Below are 20973 nucleotides of genomic sequence, written 5' to 3' on the forward strand. Positions count from 1 at the left end.
AATACTGACCACGACTAGGTTTGTCTCCACCGAGAATTCCATAGTTAAATATAGTATAGAAGTTGGCGTTATGTAATACTCACTGACGCAACTGCATTACGTATTAATATAGTAGTGATATTCATCAGTGGCGCTTTCTGCAAGGGTTTTATTTCCAGACTAGAACAAATCACGGCTATATATAATGTAATGGATAAAACATGACATTGCATTATAGATTTAGTCTGTTATATTATATAGAATTGTAATCTCTATTATAACGCACCCAATGTCTCATGCTTCAATAATTAGAATTAACTGCAACAGTGTTAGATGACGTCACAATCACTTTCGAGGTTAGTGTAATACTTAAGCAATAAACTGTTACCAGATTGGACATACAGTTGATATGAAGCCCATCCGGAAGGAAGATAAATAGAATGGCGCCCGTTAGGGCGCCATGACCATGACTATTTATCTTTCGGACGGATGGGCTTCATATCAACTGTATGTCCAATCTGGTAACAGTTTATTACTTATATTTTCATTACGATTATTAAAATTCAACACTATACATGTATATCCTTTGAATTTTCCCGCTTGCGCTAGTGTTGACGTCACCAAGTTTAATAAACGGAACAGCCATATCATCAGCTTCTGAATATAGTTCAACACAAAACGGTTTGAAACAAGCGAACAAATGAAAATTATGCGGTGATATTTTTTAATACATGCTACTTTGTGAACATGATAATACTATTAGATTTCATAGACCACACAACTTTAAAACCACTTTTTAAATTATTTGACCGTTATGTATAGGCGTAAGTATATATTGTATACACTGTCCGTGACGCGGCGGAAACGTTAACTATTCATACGCTTAACCAGATTGGAGTTTATAGCGTGATATTGCCCATCTGGTTTAACATAGATCAAACGGGAAACTGAAAGTAGAATGGAAATATTCCAATTTGAACCGCCAAAATTGAGTATGAACATGTGAACGGATTCATGAATACGCGTCCAGGTCGTACCAAAATATAGCGAATAAGAAATGTCCAAATTGGACCCGCCTCTTCTGCCATACGGGAGGTCAGAGCCAAGATTTATACTAACTCTGTCCCCCTCCCATCAATATTGTTTATGGCCAAATTTAATTTCCATGCAGAACTCTACGACTTACGGTGGCTGGGAGCGGACATGAAATAAATAAAATTATTGCGTGCGAACGCAATAGTATTGAGTGCGAACGCAATATTATTGCGTGTGAATGCAATAATTATTGCGTGCGAACGCAAAAGTATTGCGTGCGAACGTAATACTATTGCGTGCGAACGAAATACTATTGCGTGCGTTATTGCGTGTGTTATTGCGTGCGAACGAAATACTATTGCGTGCGAACGCAATACTATTGCGTGCGAACGCAATAATTATTGCGTGTGAACGCGATAATTATTGCGTGCGAACGCAATAGTATTAGCACGCAATACTATTACGTTCACACGCAATAATCAATTCGTTCGCACGCAATACTATTACGTTCACACGAAATAATTACTTCGTTCGCACGCAATATAATTGCGTTCACACGCAATAATTATTTCGTTCGCACGCAATAATTATTTCGTTCGCACGCAATAATTATTACGTTCGCACGCAATATTATTGTGTTCACACGCAATAATTATTTAGTTCGCACGCAATAATTATTTCGTTCGCACGCAATACTATTGCGTTCACACGCAATACTTTGCGTTCGCACGCAATATTATTGCGTTCACACGCAATATTTTTTTTTATTTCATGTCCGCTCCCAGCCACCGTAACGACTAGTAGCGATTTGATAAATGTTAACGGACGATATTTCCCTACTTGATGAGCAGGAAGACATAGTAATTCTGGCGGTACTGCAGTCTGGTATCGCATACATTTCTTAAATAAACAGCGATATAATGAACCCTTATTATGATTTAACTCGTACATAAAGGGGAGTAACTAGCATCATAATTGAAACCCAAATTCCAAAATGTACCCGGCAAAATACCTTAGTTAGGCCTTTTCTAGATAACTTCATATAAATGCTGTGGAAAACTAAGGGGGGAGGGGGGTTGCAACTCAAATTCATCCAGACCTGTCCAAAATTGACACTGTAAAGACAATGGCAAATGCTGTGTAGATTAAAAAGTATACTTTTGTATCGGTAATTTCAGGTGATAAAGCTGTGTTTATATAATTCAAGCATGTGCTTTATTGTAATGAATTTTACAAATACTAAACACCGCCTGGATGGACCGTCACTGCATAGCATTATCACTGTCATCCTAAATCCCGTCTGGGGTGGACCGTCACTACCCGGCAACTCCAATGCCATCCTAACTCCCGTCTTGAGTGGACCGTCATTGCCCAGTAACTCCAATGCCATCCTAAATACCGTCTGGAGTGGACCGTAACTGCCCGGAAACTCCAATGTCATCCTTAATACTATCTAGAGTGGATCATCACTGCCCAGCAACTCCAATGTCACCTTCAATACATTTTGGAGTGGACCATCACTGCCCGGTATGGAGAGGACCGTCACTGCTCGATAACTCCAATGTCATCCTAAATACAGCCTGGAGTGGACTGTCACTGCCCGGCAACTCCGATGTCATCCTAAACACCGCATGGAGAGGAACGTCATTAGAGTATGTAATGTTAATGGAGCATTCTCGCGTGCATGACCAGGAATCCCGCTATCCGGTAATCAACGATTTTCCTAATAGAGGTAGGTGGAGCCCCAAGACAAAAAATCTTAAATGTCTAGAGAACCTTCCTCGAGAGACTTACATCTTTATAGCCACGAGTGAACGATTTTATTTACTTCATCACTAGCACCACAAAAATATACATACATAACTTGATTTTAGTTGTGACATCAAAATTGTGCTATTACATATTTTAATGCTATTACACTTTTACAATATTTATGACTTACTTGTATAGTGTTATTTTATCATAAGTTCAGCCAGGTCATACGTTACCTGTGATGACACCTGTGATGACACCTGTGATGACACCTGTGATGACACCTGTCATGTATAGGATGATTTTGAAAGGAAATTTTTCGCTCTTTCCAACAGTAGTAACCGTTTTTATGACGATGTACTAGAAATGTGTTTTTATAGAAGCTAAAGGTAGGCGGGTTAGAAATTTTGAGCTGTGAGCTTTCCACCCTTCTCGTATATACATGTAGTACCATGTAGAATACGATTTTCATCGTTTTTGGATCTAGACCTCTAAAACGTCTAAAAATGATCTGAGGGCAATCTGGTGGGTCCATGATTATATAATCTGTAACTAATTCTCAAATCCCTGTGGTGGCCTACACAGAACGGTCTTGTATGTCCTCTTCTGTAGTGCATCCTAGAGTTCAATGGTTCTCTGTCTCATCATGAACCATAGCTCACATGTTCTGGAAAAGTTAAACTCCTCTGGTTCTGGTCCATGTGTTGATACCATCATTAACAAATTCAGATTCTCCTTTGACAGCCTGTTTCTTAACTGCGTCTTAACTCTTTTTCAAGCTGGAAAAGCCTCTCTCACAATCTGAAAAAATGATAATCATAATGTTAGTGAATTCAAAACAGGTAATAACAACCAAATTAATGGAATTTATATCCCCCACTTTCGTTAATCAAAGGCCCATTAAGTCCGCCAAATAGGGTCTAATGAAAGTGCCTATCGAACTTGGCGAAGGCTCCGAGACATTTAACCATGATACCAAATTTCGAAAAAATCCAGAAATATTTGCGAAATCTATTAAACAAAAACATACGAAAATAGTGTTTTTCGTTAACCAAAGGGCCATAACTCTGCCAAATAGGGTCCAATCTAAGTCCCGATCAAAGTTGGCCCAGGCCTTGAGACATTTAAACATAGTACCAAGTTTCGAGAAAATCCGGTAATTATTGTGAGTGTTATTGAACAGAAACAGCGAAAAATTCCGTTTTTCTTTAATCAAAGGGCCATTATTCCGCCAAAAAGGGTCAAATCAAAGTCTCGATAAAATTTGGCTAAGACCCTGAGACGAATCCGGTATTATTTTCGAGAGTTATTAAACGGACACGGACGAAAATGCTGTTTTTCGTTAATCAAAGGCCCTTAACGCCGCCAAATAGGGTCCGATGAAAGTGCCGAGCGAACCCGTCCGAGCCCTTGGCACATTGAACCATTTATCCAAGGTACAAAAGATCGCGTAAGATTTGTGGCAGTTATTGCACGGAAATCAGTCGTTACAGACAGACAGGCGGAAGGATGGACGGACGGACAAACCCAAATTAATATCCTCGTTTCGGTGAAAGCGGGGGATAAAAACAAAATTAATACAATTATAAATATTTTTGTAATGAATATGATAAAACATGATGATGTGGAGGAATCTTTCACTGTAATTTTTGTTTGTTTAACAAAATCGAAGATATACGATGTTATTTTTTCCATTTCTGTTTTGTTTCATTTAATTGTATTCATTTGATTCAAATATAAGAATAAAAAGTTTAGATAACTTACCAGCAGTTGATGCAGGCACCACAAGGTAGATTTCAGCAAGTTTTGCCAGGTTTGGATACAGTGGTGCATATGTGATGGAGGTGTTCTGGAAGAACTGATCATCCGTCCCCTTAAGGATCATTCGGAAGGACAGATATTCCAGCATTGTAGAATCGGAAACAATGAAAGGGGCAAAATGTGGTGATCTGTAAGAACCTGAGGAAGAAAGACAGGAATATATATTCAAACTTGGTAAATGCAAGTTATAGCATTAGCTATTAAATTCACAGCTAATGTAAGTATATTTACAGAATATGATTTAAATAATATACCAATATTTACCTCTAGCTTTTCTTCTCCAATGTAGTCCAGGTCATGGGTGTCTGTGTCCCTCACAATAGCTAGGTCAAAGCAAGAGAAGGTTGTCGGAATTCCAGTGTTGGGGAACCTGTCTTCAATCTATGCTATATTGTAGATATTAATTTCCATACCTTGGTTTTGAAATCATCAGAGAAGCCATTCTTTGTGATCTTAAAATGCTACTCAAGTCTCTGGACTTCCGCAGGAGCTTGCTTGGCGGCCATGAATGGTAAGCCTTGCACCTAGGAAGTCTAGGGTCATGCTGACATGATCCTGCACTGATGTATAAACTAGACCAGCCTCCTGAAGAAGACAAAAAGAAAATTAAAGGCCCACTACCTTTCCGGAGAAAAGTTTATAGGTTTCTTAAAAACAATAATAACAAAAGAAAATGCCTATCCATGGCCTAAGATGAGGTAACAACACCAAACATATGCAAGATTTCCTGCATAATTATGATAACTGTGGAGATTCATTTCGCTGTTTTGCCGCCTGGCGCAGTAATATTCAACTACCGAGCGGTAATTAAGACGACCGCAGGAAACATAAGACGACCTGTGTTATGAATATTTTTTAGTTAAATTTTTCAGAAGATGATGATGAGTGTAGTATTAACGGTAAGTTAATAACTTTTTGCGACTCTACAAAATTATCGATCTCGTTTTACATTCCCATTTAAAAAATTAAAAGCTGTTTCGGAAAGATAGCGGACCTTTAAGCCTTGGTACAACAACTGATTTCCTTCCCACCATCACTTGTTTGTTTGTTTGTTTGATTAATTAACGTCCTATTAACAGCTATGGTCATGTAAGGACGGCCTCCCATGTATGCGGTGTGTTGCGTGTATGTTGTGCGAGGTGCGTGTTTTGGGAGACTGCGGTATGTTCGTGTTGTGTCTTCTTGTATAGTGGAACTGTTGCCCTTTTTATAGTGCTATATCACTGAAGCATGCCACCGAAGACACCAAGCAACACACCCCATCCTGTCACAGCTGCTCCATCACTTCCCAAAACAGCCAATCTGTCACGTACAGTAGCAGTGTCTTCAATGTCCCTTCTCTACCATCCATCAGCTGAGAAAAAACATTAATTTGAAACTAAATGGAAAAATATTCACATAATGAAAAAATGAACCTTGTGGATCCCCCCCTCCAACCCCCCCCCTCCAACATAAGGACTAAAATCTTAAATCTATATATCATAATTCATGAAAGAAGAATGTGGTATTTTCAAAAACAGTTTAAAGTTACATTTCCCTGAAATTGAGTTATGAAGCTGTAATGTAAAATACATTTAATCGATAATTGCACTTACATCTTCAATATAGGTGACCTGTCCGTTGGCATATCTCTTACTATTTCGGAGATCCTTTGTATACAACTTTCTGTGCAGACGAAAAAAAAAACATAACAAAAACAATAGGTCTTTTCATCCGTGGGTGAAAACCCCTTATTACGGAAATATGGAAATATTTTAAGCGAGACACATGCACGATTAAAGGGAGGCAAATGTATTAAGAACCAAGACTAAATAACATGGTGAATTGTAACAATAACTAAATCAGTAATTTTAGCTATTTTGGTTTGTAATGAGGTCACCATAACCAGCTTGTTTTAGTTCTAATTTTACTTCAAGATGTAGATATAGAATGATTATTGCAACCCGAAAATAATTCCTGATACTATGTTCTATATGGAATAAGGCAAACCCTGTTGGAAAAAGAAAATCTGATGTAAAATATACAATTTGCCTTAACAGTATTATATAATTAGACAGTTGTCCGCACCATATATGTACAATGTACATGTGTATGTGCACGGGTCTGCTGGTAAATAGCCTGGTATGGACCATCGCAATCGGGTGGGGTTGGGGGTTGGAGGTTGAGGTTTAATTGGGTGGGATGGGGGTAGGGGGGCACTTTATACACACTTATATAGGCGCCGTCAAAATAACTTACTACATTTCCAAATGTGTGATCCTATTTTCGTTACGTGTATCAAGGATATATCCTTGCGTATTTGTACATGTAAATAATGTACATGTATACACGTAATGTAATGTAGACCGCAGGGATCTGAGAATTAGTTACAGATTATATAATCATGGACCCACCAGAGCATGATTATATAATCCGTAACTGATTCTCAGATCCCTGTAATGTAGACGTTTGTGTGTATCATCTGTATCGTTATTACACAGGTAAAAGTAATTGGATGAAGACATACTTTCTGTTTTTGATATTTACGTATAGAGCAATACACATAGCCAAGAAAACTGTAGAAGAAGAGGTAGCTAAACCTTGAAAAGCCGAGTACGGTTAAACACAGGACGAGGCACACAAGATCGAAATACAGAAGTCGTACAGAAAGCAGTATTCATTCCATCTGTTATTAAACTGTCTGTGCACACGCCCAATATTAAATTGTGAGTCCGTCTGTCCTAGAATATTTTCCGTGATATAACTAAAAAACCGTTCAACAGCTCCTTGAAACTTTCTGTATACATCAGACAAGTGCCCTAGTTGCGCCTTTTGCTATTGAAGACCTTCCATTTTTAGTATCTTCTGTTACCATAAATACTTAGTTAAGAATATCAAAATTACTGTTTCTTTTTGTCACACGCTGTTCTTTTTTCAATTTTACAATACTCATACTACATTTAAAGTTATACTTTAATAACTCTTACTTAGAGCTTGATATATCCATTACATGTATTTGGGTTTTCATATCAACTGTGGGGCGCGGTAATGCCACGCTTGCGACTCCTTGTGTGTAATTCAAATGTTTCACCAAGTTGTTATACCAAACCGTATACTAATGAATACAAAACCGGAACTTTGTGCGTACCAAACACGTACACTGCTATAGTCATAACATGCTCACTAAATATCATCGATTATTGAACAAAGGACGAGACATGTAGTTTTTGCTCTATCCTAATTTTTCATTCAACATCTTATCTTAATGAAATGCACCCAATATCTTTTCACGCATTTTTTCAGTTTTGTAAGGAAATACTATCCAGGTTACATGTTCGAATACAGAAATACACAAAAAATGGAGACTTAATACTTTATTTCACTTAAAATTGTTGGACATATCAAAATTTTAAACTTCCGCTATTTTAATTTGTGATAGGTTTGATAAATAAATAAAACACATGCAATATCGGGAGGCTGAAGTTGGTTCCGAGTTCCGTTTAAGTAAAACGGAACTCGGAACCAGTTCCGAGTTCCGTTTAAGGAAATTTTCTATCATTTTAGATAAAATCATTCAATATGCCTAAAAACATATGAATAATGTTGCTTGTTGTCATTTTTCATTGGTTACTACTGGTAAATCCACTTTAATTTAGTTTTCGATCGACTTCCATTTCCCAGTTCCGTTTCAGTAAAACGGAACTAGGAACCAGTTCCGAGTTCCGTTTAAGGAAATTTTCTATCATTTTAGATAAAATCATTCAATATGCCTAAAACATATGAATAATGTTGCTTGCTGTCATTTTTCATTGGTTACTACTGGTAAATCCACTTTAATTTAGTGTTCGATCGACTTCCATTTCCCAGTTTCCGTTTCAGTAAAACGGAACCAGTTCCGAGTTCCGTTTAAGGTAATTTTCTATGATTTTAGATAAAATCATTCAATATGCCTAAGATATATGAATAATGTTGCCTGTTGTCATTTTTCATGGGTAACTAGTGCAAATCCACTTTAATTTAGTTTTCGATCGACTTCCATTTCCCAGTTCCGTCTCAGTAAAACGGAACTAGGAACCAGTTCCGAGTTCCGTTTAAGGAAATTTTCTATCATTTTAGATAAAATCATTCAATATGCCTAAAACATATGAATAATGTTGCTTGCTGTCATTTTTCATTGGTTACTACTGGTAAATCCACTTTAATTTAGTGTTCGATCGACTTCCATTTCCCAGTTCCGTTTCAGTAAAACGGAACCAGTTCCGAGTTCTGTTTAAGGTAATTTTCTATGATTTTAGATAAAATCATTCAATATGCCTAAGATATATGAATAATGTTGCCTGTTGTCATTTTTCATGGGTAACTAGTGCAAATCCACTTTAATTTAGTTTTCGATCGACTTCCATTTCCCAGTTCCGTCTCAGTAAAACGGAACTCAAAACTCGAAACCAACTTCAGCCTCCCTGTAATATCTAGTTTATGGAGCGATTTAGCACGTACCCCTCTCATTTTGGATACGAATTTTCCGGAAATAGATACCAAATATTATTCTGCTGTGCCTCTGATAGAAACAGATTGGTGGTGATGTCAGATATCTTTCAAAATACGTAAAATTTTATCGCACTCAAAAATTAAGTTAGCTTAGTGCAGTAGAAAGAAACGTTGCTTGGAATTAGTGTTAAATCGTGCATTGTCCCAACGAAAAACAAATTGCTTATATGTCAATGCTTTCCACTACCGCTATTTAAGAATAGTTTCCTTTGTTCAATATTCAGTTTAAACAATTCATTTTTTATTGAAACAGACATTAGAATATGTTGACCATATTTTCCATGTATCAAAGTGTATTAGGGAAACCAATCAATATGTGTCCAGTTTCATCACTCTTTCGTTTTAACCATTTGTCCATAGGACACTACTACAAAGTTTACAGTAATAAAGATACATGTGCGGTAGTTTTCATGCTCACGAAACAATAAGAGGTTTTCATATGTAATTCACCAACAAAGGTATTAACATTTTTAGAATAGCATTACTAACAATGTATAGGGTTAAATTTTATAAAGTCAAATCAGAGCTCGAAAGAAATTTTGCCAGTTCTGCCAAAATCATTACATTTACGCCTACAGTGCAATGAAATGAGTACATACGATCAGACCATTAAAGCAAGATGTGGTCTGCAATTCCATTTAACACTTTCACAGTTATTAGTATGTGTAAAGTGACTTATGCAGAGATGTTTTCATCTAAACATATATAAAGTAACTAAAAAAATAATTCATCAAATGTTATGGTTTTAATATATTACAGAAGAAAAAATAACATTTCAAAATTTCCAACCAGCTACGGCAAACATAACTTAAACCTGAACGCCGGTAAATCTTAATCCCATAGGAAACCTTTTTACTGGATTTGTGGCACTAGAATTTTCCGAGACCCGAGTTAGAACAGGAAGGGCAACATGGTACGGATCCTTGGATGTCGACTGATGGTTCACCTCAAAGAATGGTAAACTGGAGTCGTGTAAGACCACCAGCTTCATTTGGGTAAGTATACTTTAACTTACGTGAAAAAACATATATCCAGAATACTTGCTAAGTTTAATTGTAAAGAAACTGTTCTAAATGATAATATTTTATTAATTTGATCGTATTGCCATGTAAAAGTTCTGAAAGTTCTAAACAAGATGACCAATCTTATAAAAATTTAGTTCACAGTAAAATTATTACGACTCTTTGTTTGGAGTAAGCAGTATCTATCAAATTGTTTTGTAGATCTTTTGACAGAGTAGGTCTTCACACAAGATGTAGGTCCACATACATTTTCAGTAAGAGGGTTAAGTAAAAAATGGTGATGCTGATGTTACTGTGGTAATTCAGCATTGTTTTATAGCTGTTGCTGCTGCTTGTTGAATTTGTCTTATACCGTCTGCTTCAAAGCATATTATTTGTCACCATCTTAATGTTTGTCTTAAGATGTCGCTTTGAATCAAAAGGCTACATATAGTCTCTCAAGCAAAGATGACATTGCTGTAGCTTCTGTTGGACAGGGGACTTCTTAGACTAGGGGTGTTGGTATAGGATTTGAATATCCTACCTGATTATGCTTCTACTTGTGACGTAGGTACTTATCTCATGAAAATATCACCCACTCCTTCTTAATTTATTCCTCCGTATTACTTTTTTGAGTGGATCTATCTTTTGAATGTTACAAACTTGATATTATAAATGATGATTAATAAGATATTTTTAGAATGATTTATACAAAAACAGATTTAAACGTGCTTGCAAACATCCATCGCGATGTGGTACCTCGAGTTGCCTCCCTTTGAAAGTCATTTGCTAATAGGCAATAACATTCATAGAAGGATTTTTATTTTATTTTAGCTACCTTTTAATTTTAATTTAACTTTGATCATTTTCAAACCAAAATACACGTAGAAAATATACATGAGAATGTATCAATCTCTAGTCAACATTAATATCATCTTTCTTGATTTTGAAAACCTGGTACAACCGCATATTTGACTTGCTGTTCGACTTGGTCAAGCTGCGTTTAAACAAACATACACAGTGTATTATTTGCAAGAATGTTTCATTACATCAAAGGAATGTTATAACCAAATTATGTACCTTTTATTTGAGAAAATATCTGGCCATGATTTATAAGTCAAAAGTCGACAAAGTAAAGTGATTCACATGCAAGCAGCCATGTTGGTTTCCCAAAAAGGATATCAACACATAATCCGGAAATGGTAATGCAATGTATTTCTAATGCTATTTTTTCGAAAATAAGTTTATTAAGATATGGATATATTAACTTATATATTTTATATTTATATTTTTTTTATATTTTTCTATGTAGAGACATTGATGAAATTGGTAATTTCAGTAATTAGCATGATTAATTAGTTATAAAAAATGACACTTAGATTCTTACCGGATTTATTGGTGTTGAAATAGTTATTTCAAAAATAAGAAATTTAAAATTAATATAAAATCTCTTTCAGTTATTTCTGGAAAATAAGATATTCAAATATTGTTCTTGAATTAACTATAAAAATCATACGTAATGTATTCTATTTATGTGTATACTAAATTCAATATAAATGATAAACCAATTCCTTTATTTCTTTGAGTCCTTCATTCACAGCATCTATGAGTGGCCTTGGCACCTTGATTTCTACAATACTGGTACTAACATGTACATGGATTTAACCTTCGATCTCTATCTTGTGTGTTATAGATGCGGCGCCAGTTAAGTTTTCTGAGCAGCGGACCTTCTGTCAATCTAACAAAACACCTGAGTAAGGACAGGCACAGACAACATACGACACCTCCACCTCAGACAATCACGATGTGAATATCCTTCATTGAGTGATTCTATGGTTGTGCTACCTTACTTGTTTGCATTTAGTCAATATGTTACCTGTTTTGTGTATTTTCTCTGTTACAGAAGTCAGATGACAGCGACAACCATCGTTTCCCTGTGGGGCGGTCTTCATGCCTTTGACAGGAGTCCCAACACATTCCTCTCTCGTCAAAAGACTAGTACAGAGGGCAGTCGGCTGATTCAAGACGTCAAAGAGGGTTGCCCCTTGAGTTGGGTCGACCAAACGATGTTTCCTAGGTCAAAACGCGGGACATGTACAGTTGCCTGACTGTAACAGTTACGTGCAGGCAATCAGCATATGCCTTAGCAGGACTTCCCAATTACCAGTGAAAAACTAGGGAATGTCTTGGACCATGGTGATGCAGGCATTCAAGGTGATCTGCGACAAGGTCCTTGACAACCAGCAGATCATCGTGTGGAGATTAATATCGCCAGTGGTAAGTGAGATATATTGTGTATATAAATACTACAAAGAATATAGAAAGGTGATAAGTAGATTTTCTTTTTGCTTATGTGCAATTGTGCATACAATGAAAACAAATTTGATTTTATTCTTCAATTCTGTTTTTTACTGGTTCCACAGAAGATCGAAAAGACAGGATCGCAGTGTGTTGGAGCAAGAGTTACATATCGAGATTTCGGAGAAGAGAGGGCAAGCTTCTGTTACGTCCACGTTTGAAGTGCACCCTGATCGGTCGGAGTACCCCAAAGCCACCCAAAACCGCAGGTCAGTCACCAACACGGAAGTGTCGTCAGACTTCGACTTCGGTTGCCATAACCGTCATCTCTGCACCTATTTCTTTTACTTCTGCTACAGTATTTCAAGGGCCATACCAGATTTCCTTTTGGTCTGCACCTTCGATGACCGTTCCTGTCCTGTAACAGATACCTAGTCCACGACAGCAGTTTGTTCCGATATCGAAACTGCCATCATCTCTTCAACAAAGTTATGCCAGGTTATTCAAGACACCACTCCGACTCAGCAGTTCGTCCCTATACAGATACTGCCATCCTCTCCTCTACTAAGTCCTGTCCAGGTAATTCCTCAAGGCACAATTCCATCACAGCATTTTGTCCCGCAGGAATTCACGATGTGGCATCCACCATCACACTTCGTCCGTCATCATCCAGCCCTGGTCCATACCGAAGCAGTAAGTCGTACTACAAACGTCAAAACAAAGAGGTTGAGAATGGAAAGGTTGTGAGGAAATATATGAGGAAGAAGCCAATCCAGTGTGGGGAGTGTGGTAAGGAGAGAGACAGGGAGAATCACAGACAGCTCTTCTACAACTGGTTTTGTGCACGGACTGCAACAGTATCATTTGAAAAATAGATAGAGATGATGAAGGCTAGAGGATACACCACAAGAAAGCCCTTAAGTGCTTGATAACATGGCTCAAGGGGAGGGGGATGTAAATATTTTTAATGCTGCCTAGCAACATTGCTAGAAGGTCCCAAGCCCTTGAAAAAATAGAGGGGAAATATTTGTACTCACTGATTAAAAAAAAGAAAAATAGCAATAAATAATTTGATAAATCATGTAGTGTTGATAGCAATTCCCATGGTGAAGTGGCTATCACACTTGTCACTATGTGGCAGGAGACCCGAGTTCGATTCCCGTTGGGAATTTCAGCACAACTGATTTGTTACTGCTTTCCGGTCAGATTTTCATATCTCAGAAACTTCAAAACAACGATGACACTTGTTCACTATTTCCATACTTAACTATTGAAGGATAACTCTCTTGATCTAGCGTGTATTTTTTCATTTGTTATTTATTGAATTTATTGTATTTTTATTTGAAAATCTTCAGAATGCAATATCTGTCTCTCAAGAATTTGTCAATCAACCAATACATTTGCTTTATTTCTTTTTTTAAAACCGCACATATCTTTTTAATTTATAACTGTACCTGTAGTATTACATGGTTTTCCCACCTGTATTCGCCTTTAGGCGATGATATTCTGTGGCATCCCGCATGGATCACTATCGACGCCACGACCAGACAAATTTTGTGTTCTGTTTATTTATATGCTGTGTATACATAGAGGCATTTAATAATAATGAAGGTCACTTAATCTAGCACACTTTCACAAAAGAATAAAATTAGGAATTAAAATCAACATATAATTTATTATAATAAAAAATGTAACTCGGATCCCTGTGGCAGATAAGTTATTTTCTCTGCATTTAGTTTTTTTCGCTGATCATAGCAATCCTGTTTTCGTTAGTCTCTCCCGTTTTATAAAATGTTTTTCCTGTATAAACTACAAAACACATTATTTTTTTTCAAATTAAAGTATCCTGTCTGAAGTACTGAGTGAATTTGCGACCCGCATTTTGGTCCTATTCTTACTACAAATTGTACTGAACATCTTCTAATTATGCGTAATGGAGAGATATTCAGCAAAATTTGCAGCAAGAATAGAATCAAATTCGTGTGGCAAAATCACTTCGCAATGCCACTTTGACAGAATAAATTGCTTTGAAAAAACAATGTGTTGCAAGTTCTCATGGCAAAACAAATAACGTTTGCATCGATTGATCACTAGAGATTAACTGCACCAGACGAATATGTTGTTTTTGTGAAGTAGCTTTTGTATATTCTTCCATAAACTACAGCTCCCGTTTTCTGAAAGTAGTTTTATAAGCATGTGGAGTAAATAATGTCACACCGATGGTGATCTTACAAATCTACACTTGTAACATATTCCACCCGACAGTCTTACACATGTCGTACGTGTTTGGTTTGATTGATGAGTGTAGCTGATGACGTGTATGGAGACCTTTATGGAACACACGCGATGGCACGACTCGCGTTATGCTGACCTATATACACGAGATGTGTTAAGGATGTACACCTCTGAGGTTTCAGTCCCGTTGAAGTCTCGTTTCGACATAGATCCAGAAGTTAGGAGATTTTGAAATAAAATTTATCAATATCTGTTACAAGTTGTCAGTTGCAAATTTTGTCAAAAAATTATTTTTTCATATGAGAATTTCAAAAATGAGTCTTTTTTTTCGTTCTGAGTACAGCTAAACTTTTACCATTTTTTGTGTTAATTATTTTCATTTAAACATCAATGCGCCAGCATTTTCAGCTGTGTCGAGCTATATTTTGCTGTAAAACTTTACTAGGTTCATGGTAATAAAAACATTAAGTATTATTGTGTGAAATTATACACGTTTGTCACATTGTTTTTACATTAATGGTATTTTGAGCACTTAAGTTTTTACTCTAAAATATTGAAAATCACAAATATTTAAATGGGGCAAAAAAGTGACCCCCTATTTTCCTACCTGATTTATAGGAACAACTTTTTCTCTATATCAATATTCAACATTTATAAAAGTTTAATATCAAAATAGCATATGTTGTTATTCTGAAAAAAATCTTATCAATCATAACTGCTACAACACTGGAAAATAAATTCTGCAAACACCCATATATATCAAACACCTCATAAGGAAATTATGGCTGTATTTTATCGTGTACATGGTCAATAGGGCAATATTTAGTCATTTAGGTATCTTAAGTGACAACAGCTCAAAAAACGAGCACACAGGCAGATTTTTCTTCTATGGTATAAACGCCAATTTTCAAAAATCTATATAAGAGAAATTTTGAGTTAAATACAAGAAAAAAAGTGTACATCCGTAAGATTGAACCATGATATAAAAAGACAGATTGTGTAATTATTTTGACTTAAATACATGTACATTTGTAGTTCAATTAAAAACCTTCGGCACTTTCCATAAACGAGTATTTTCTCGTTTACGGAACGTACCGAAGGCTCCCGATTGTGAAATATTCGTGTTATATAAGACGGGACCGTGATAGAAAAATAGTCGAGTTCTTCAATTCATGGTAAATGAACATGACAATTTTACTGTTAGGCATGCGATGCATGGATACAGTGATGCCATCATAGCTATGTTCGAACAAATTTTGTTTTGTGACGCCATTGGTCTTCCGTATATGGAGATCAGTGTTAGGTTAACATAGATCATTCAACTATATACAACGTAGGTGTAAACAGTGGATGGATAGACATGCATAACACTTGTAGGAGAGTTTCAAGGGTTTTGCCAAGAAAATGGCGAAAAGTGTTTCTTTTACTAGTTGTACTTTCCTGGATAGTAACATTGATCTGGGTTATTAAAACCTACCAACCGTCTTTATCTGAAATGGCTGGTATATCACTGGAGGGAAATATGAAAGGTATCTACACATTTAGAAGAGGATATTCAGATGTCATTCGGGAATTCAATATTTCTTTATACAAATATACAGATCCAAATCGTTTTCATTTGAATGTAAACAAAAGCCATATGACGTCAGTGAACCGTGCAGTACCGGATACCCGCCCGGCGCAGTGTGCATCAGAACAATATCAAATGACGTCACTTCCGGTAGCATCCATTGTAATTCCACTTCACAATGAACCGTGGTCAACACTGGACAGAACAATCAAAAGCATATTGAACCGTTCCCCCTCATCGCTGTTAAAAGAAATTATTTTAATTGACGACAAGAGTGATTTAGATTATTTAGGAGCTCCTCTGGAAAAATACGCTGAAGAAGTTGGTATCTTAAAAGTACACAGAGCGTTTGAAAGGCTCGGTACGATGAAATCTAGAGTGTTAGGAGCGCACCTAGCAACGGGGGATGTTGTCGTGTTTCTTGATTCCCATGTCGAGGTAAATGTTGGCTGGTTGGAACCGATATTGTTTGAATTAAACAACGATAAAACTACAATCATTCAGCCTTCGATTGATTTAATTGACCCGGAAACATTTGAATACCAACACTACTTTAAAAATAACATTCGTGGACATTTCCGGTGGAACATGGCGTTTGAATATGCTCCTTTAACACCTAAACAGGAAGCAGAGGTCGCTGCTGAACCAACTAAAGCCTTCAACACTCCAGCTATCGTTGGCGCCGCATTTGCTGCCAACCGGAAGTACTTCTTAGATATCGGCGGCCTTGACACTGGTATGCGCACATGGGGTGGTGAGGATGTGGAATTATCTATACGAAATTGGTTATGTGGAGGGAGTATGAAAATATCGCCATGTTCGCATGTCGCTCACATTCATAAACACGGACATCCCTTCAAATCGGATTATTCTGATCTTGTGTATAACAATCAACGCACCGCGGAAATGTGGTTAGGGAAATATAGACATTATTTTTATAACTTTAACAGTGGGCTTGCAATGCCACCACAATTCAACGAAAGTTACAACGGAATGGATGGCGTCAAGGCTAAGTATAAATGTAAAGAGTTCAGCTGGTTTTTAGATAATGTATTTCCAGAACTGGAAGTTCCTCCTGAGGGAAGTGTCTACTTTGGACATTTAGTAAACCTCGGTTCTCACTTTTGCTTCGGTCCTACTGACCACCCTGTGTTAGGATCATACCATGTGATAGCTTTAGTAGATTGCTATTTCTACTACAAAATACGAAACTTTGCTTTACTCCAAAATGGCCGATTGATGGTCGACAGAAAGTGTGTTAAAATCAAAAAGAACTTTCTTGTAATGTCTTCATGTTCGTCAAATGCTGGTGGTAAGTTTAAATTTGTTGGTAAACAGCTTGTTTATATAGATTTCCATGGATCTAAATGTGTCACGCAAATGTCAAAGGACTTTGTGTCTGGTCAGTTACAAGTAGCCTTTCTAGCACCCTGCAATGTTTCAAACAAGGCATCAGAATGGCAGATTGAAAAATTGTACAAAATATGAAATACCTTGTAATAAACAAAAAGAATTATTTCAGTAAGCACGATTAATTGTTTCATGAAGTACAATTTGTAAATAAATAGGTACAAATATTTTTTAATGTTTATATTTTCACCATTAATAATCAATACGACTTAATGTTGTAAGCATATTCACATTTGACAGTCTTCCTCCGATCAATTAAAACTATTTTTCTGCAATTTCACTACGGTTTTTTTTACCCCCCTGGTATTTACCCAAAATGATGCTTTAGTCATTAATAAGCAAAGACTGAACCTTCTGGTGCGTCCAAACAGTATCAATCATAATGAAGGTAAGATTAGAAAATGAAACCTCGCCTTTTTGTCGCTTGTCATTCCCATTGATTAAGGGTAAAAATGAAAGTTTCCTATCCGGATTTTTATTTTGTTGGGTTTGTTCTAAAGGTCTTTTAATAAAGTTCATGTCGTGTGAAAATGTTGGAAATCTCTATAGATCCCAAAAACTATTGGCGACTTGTTACAAAACCGTTGTAAAGATGACCTAATATCAAAGTTAACAGTTAAACGTATTTGCGAAGGAACTATAAATCAATTGAAAGAACAAATTACGTAGATTTTGATGTCCAAGCTAAGAGACAACTCCCATTTGCTAGATCCCAATCTGATCGTTGTATTCTGTACATATTATTACATCTCGGTAGTGATTGTGACGTCAAGTGTTTGCGAGTATACAGTCTAGCGTCATACAATTATATTTACATTCTGAGTGTTTCGTCACGATATGAATCAACCAACTGACGAAAACAAACATTTGCTTATGAAAACACTATGACTACACTATCAATCACCACCGATTTCAAGCATTACACCAGTTTCATATCACTAAAAATAGTCCCCCGCAATATTTTTATGTATACACTTTAATGTGTTGTTTCTTGATGTAGAATCTACTAAGGTTTGCTGTAATATGTCAGTCAAATCTTATTTTAACTATATTTCTTGTTTATCGTTTGTCATTTGCAAAAAAAAGGTCGACCGGAAGGCGGAAGCTTGAAAACATGACGTTGTAGAACGATTTGTAATTCAGCTGTTAAATCAATTTCGTTTCTCGTCGTATATGGGTGTCATAATTTTAAATATAATATAACAACCTTTCAATAATTTTTTTTCACAAATTATTCTATTCCGCTCCACGGGATATGTAGATAGCTTCTGCTATTCATAGCCGCTATGAAAATAAAAAAACCCACATTCAATCCCGATGTACTTTTCTAAAATAACGAAAACGCAAGTTTCGATCACTAAAAAATGACGTCACAAGGGAAGTAACTCTGTTATATGCAAAGACATTTGACTTCCAGGGGAGCATATAATGTTTGTTCTAGCGGTGTTAGGGTAATACCAGCATCAGGCGTTATAACACCTATTTTGATCTCCGCCATATCGAGCTAAAGATAACGGGCTAAATGTACTTCTATGATAATATCAAAATCACTGTTAAACGTGGGTATGTTATCAACATTTCGAACCGAACATAAAACTCAATTGTAAACTTACTTATTTTAGTGCACGTACGAAAATCTGTAAACTATGATTTATTATCGCGGATATGAATTAGCGCAATTCGGTGGTACAATACTGGAAATATCTTTCTTTTTTTAAACAGTGCTGTACATGAACTGGAGCTTCTAAGACAAAGCGCAAAAATCACTAGAATTAAACTATCGGTAAAATCAAACTGCCGCAAAAATAAAACTACCACTAAAATGAGTATGTTTACAGTAATCACCGTATGGTAACGACACCGGAATAAGGTACCCATTTGAAACGAAAGTCGGAAAGTCCGGATTTGAAAAGAGGTAAGATTGGCGCTTTTATCTGTATTAAAGTATTTGGAAAGATAATAAAACACATGAAATGTTTGTTGTAGGTTTTATTTTCAATATCTTGGCACGTGGGGGCTATCAAAGTCATGTAGGAAACAACCTTAAAAACACGTGAACACACAGTCCAACAAGGAGTGACAAGAGTATATTATACAAGCTGATATAAGCCCACGATTACATGATATATAAGATCACAAGGCGAGGAAAAATTACACATAGACAGTATAGACAGGGCAAATCACATCCTAGATATTTGTATTCCAATGTTTCAGTCTGAATTTGTTGATGTTCGGGTTTGGTAACAAAACAATTGATGATAAAGGCAAAAATGAATACATGTTTGTACATAAGTGAAACATGTTCAGATATAATTCAGGGCCCAGTTTCATGAATATTTTGAATATTTCCTAACTTTAAGGCATTCCTTAACTTAAATTTCCCAATAGAAAAGCATTAAAAAAGTTTGAGAAAAATCTTAGTTAAAGACCCTTCCTTAATATCTGTAATGCTTTCCTACGGAGAATTTGAAGTTTAGGGATTTCTTAAATTAAGCTTGACCCATGTCATCAATACACTAAAAACCTTAGTAGTTCACAGGGACATCATTTAGTAAAGGTCATTATATGTACATCCAAAATTATGATCAACTTCTGTTTTACAATACCTACTTGCAATTATTCATTTGTTTCGCCTATCCCGATTTGTATATAATACAACGAAACGAGGATTTGGACAAAATGTCCTTATAAATATGTATTAAGAAAACTAATGATGATAACAACACTCAAATAGATACCATCGACGCTTCTGTGAAATAATTTCTTTGAAAACCGTGTTATGTGTGCTATTTTGAATACGTATTGTTTTATGAGATGCGGTAGTTTTATATTTATAGTTTCATCGGTATATAGTGAATTTTTTATCGTTTCCGTTATAATATAAGGTATCGTAGAAGCACATTGATAGTAACATTGAAGAAGTATCACTGATACAGGTGCGTCTTATACATTGTACATTTCATTGTACAAGTTTATTAGTTCATGGCCTTGAACACATTTGATCGTTTATTTCATTTGGCATTATCATATCATATGACTTTTATACATTGATATTCACACTCAAGCTACATCCATTTATTTCCCATATCAAACATACCACACAACAAAGTCAGTTATGCACAATACGTTAAATGTCACTTACACAAGCATTTGAAAGGCCCAACGGGTGTAAATACCGCCAGCCTTACTACGAGGTATAATGACGACAGGCAGTATTGTTTGTTATATATTTGCGTATAACAGAGTTATTTGCCCTTGTGGGTAGGTATTGGTTGTGACGCTAGGAGTTTGCGAGCGTTACGTCATACTTTTCGGAGAAAACGACGTAAATTGCACTTACAAAAT

The 20973-nt window shown here is 36.2% G+C and overlaps 1 protein-coding gene across 1 annotated transcript; it reads left to right on the top strand.

The window, feature by feature from the left end:
- The first annotated feature begins 16287 nt into the window (after nt 1–16287).
- On the top strand, nt 16288–17706 carry LOC138329907 (polypeptide N-acetylgalactosaminyltransferase 4-like). The gene has a single exon (XM_069277191.1). It carries the CDS (start codon nt 16288–16290, stop codon nt 17704–17706), a length of 1419 nt encoding a protein of 472 aa, XP_069133292.1.
- Nucleotides 17707–20973: the final 3267 nt, after the last annotated feature.

This window comes from Argopecten irradians, chromosome 8 (assembly GCF_041381155.1).
Source record: "Argopecten irradians isolate NY chromosome 8, Ai_NY, whole genome shotgun sequence".
Taxonomy (NCBI): Eukaryota; Metazoa; Mollusca; class Bivalvia; order Pectinida; family Pectinidae; genus Argopecten; species Argopecten irradians.

What these genes read in the sequence shown, in the direction of transcription:
- LOC138329907 (XM_069277191.1), top strand. Translation starts at nt 16,288, where the DNA reads ATGACGTCAGTGAACCGTGCAGTACCGGATACCCGCCCGGCGCAGTGT.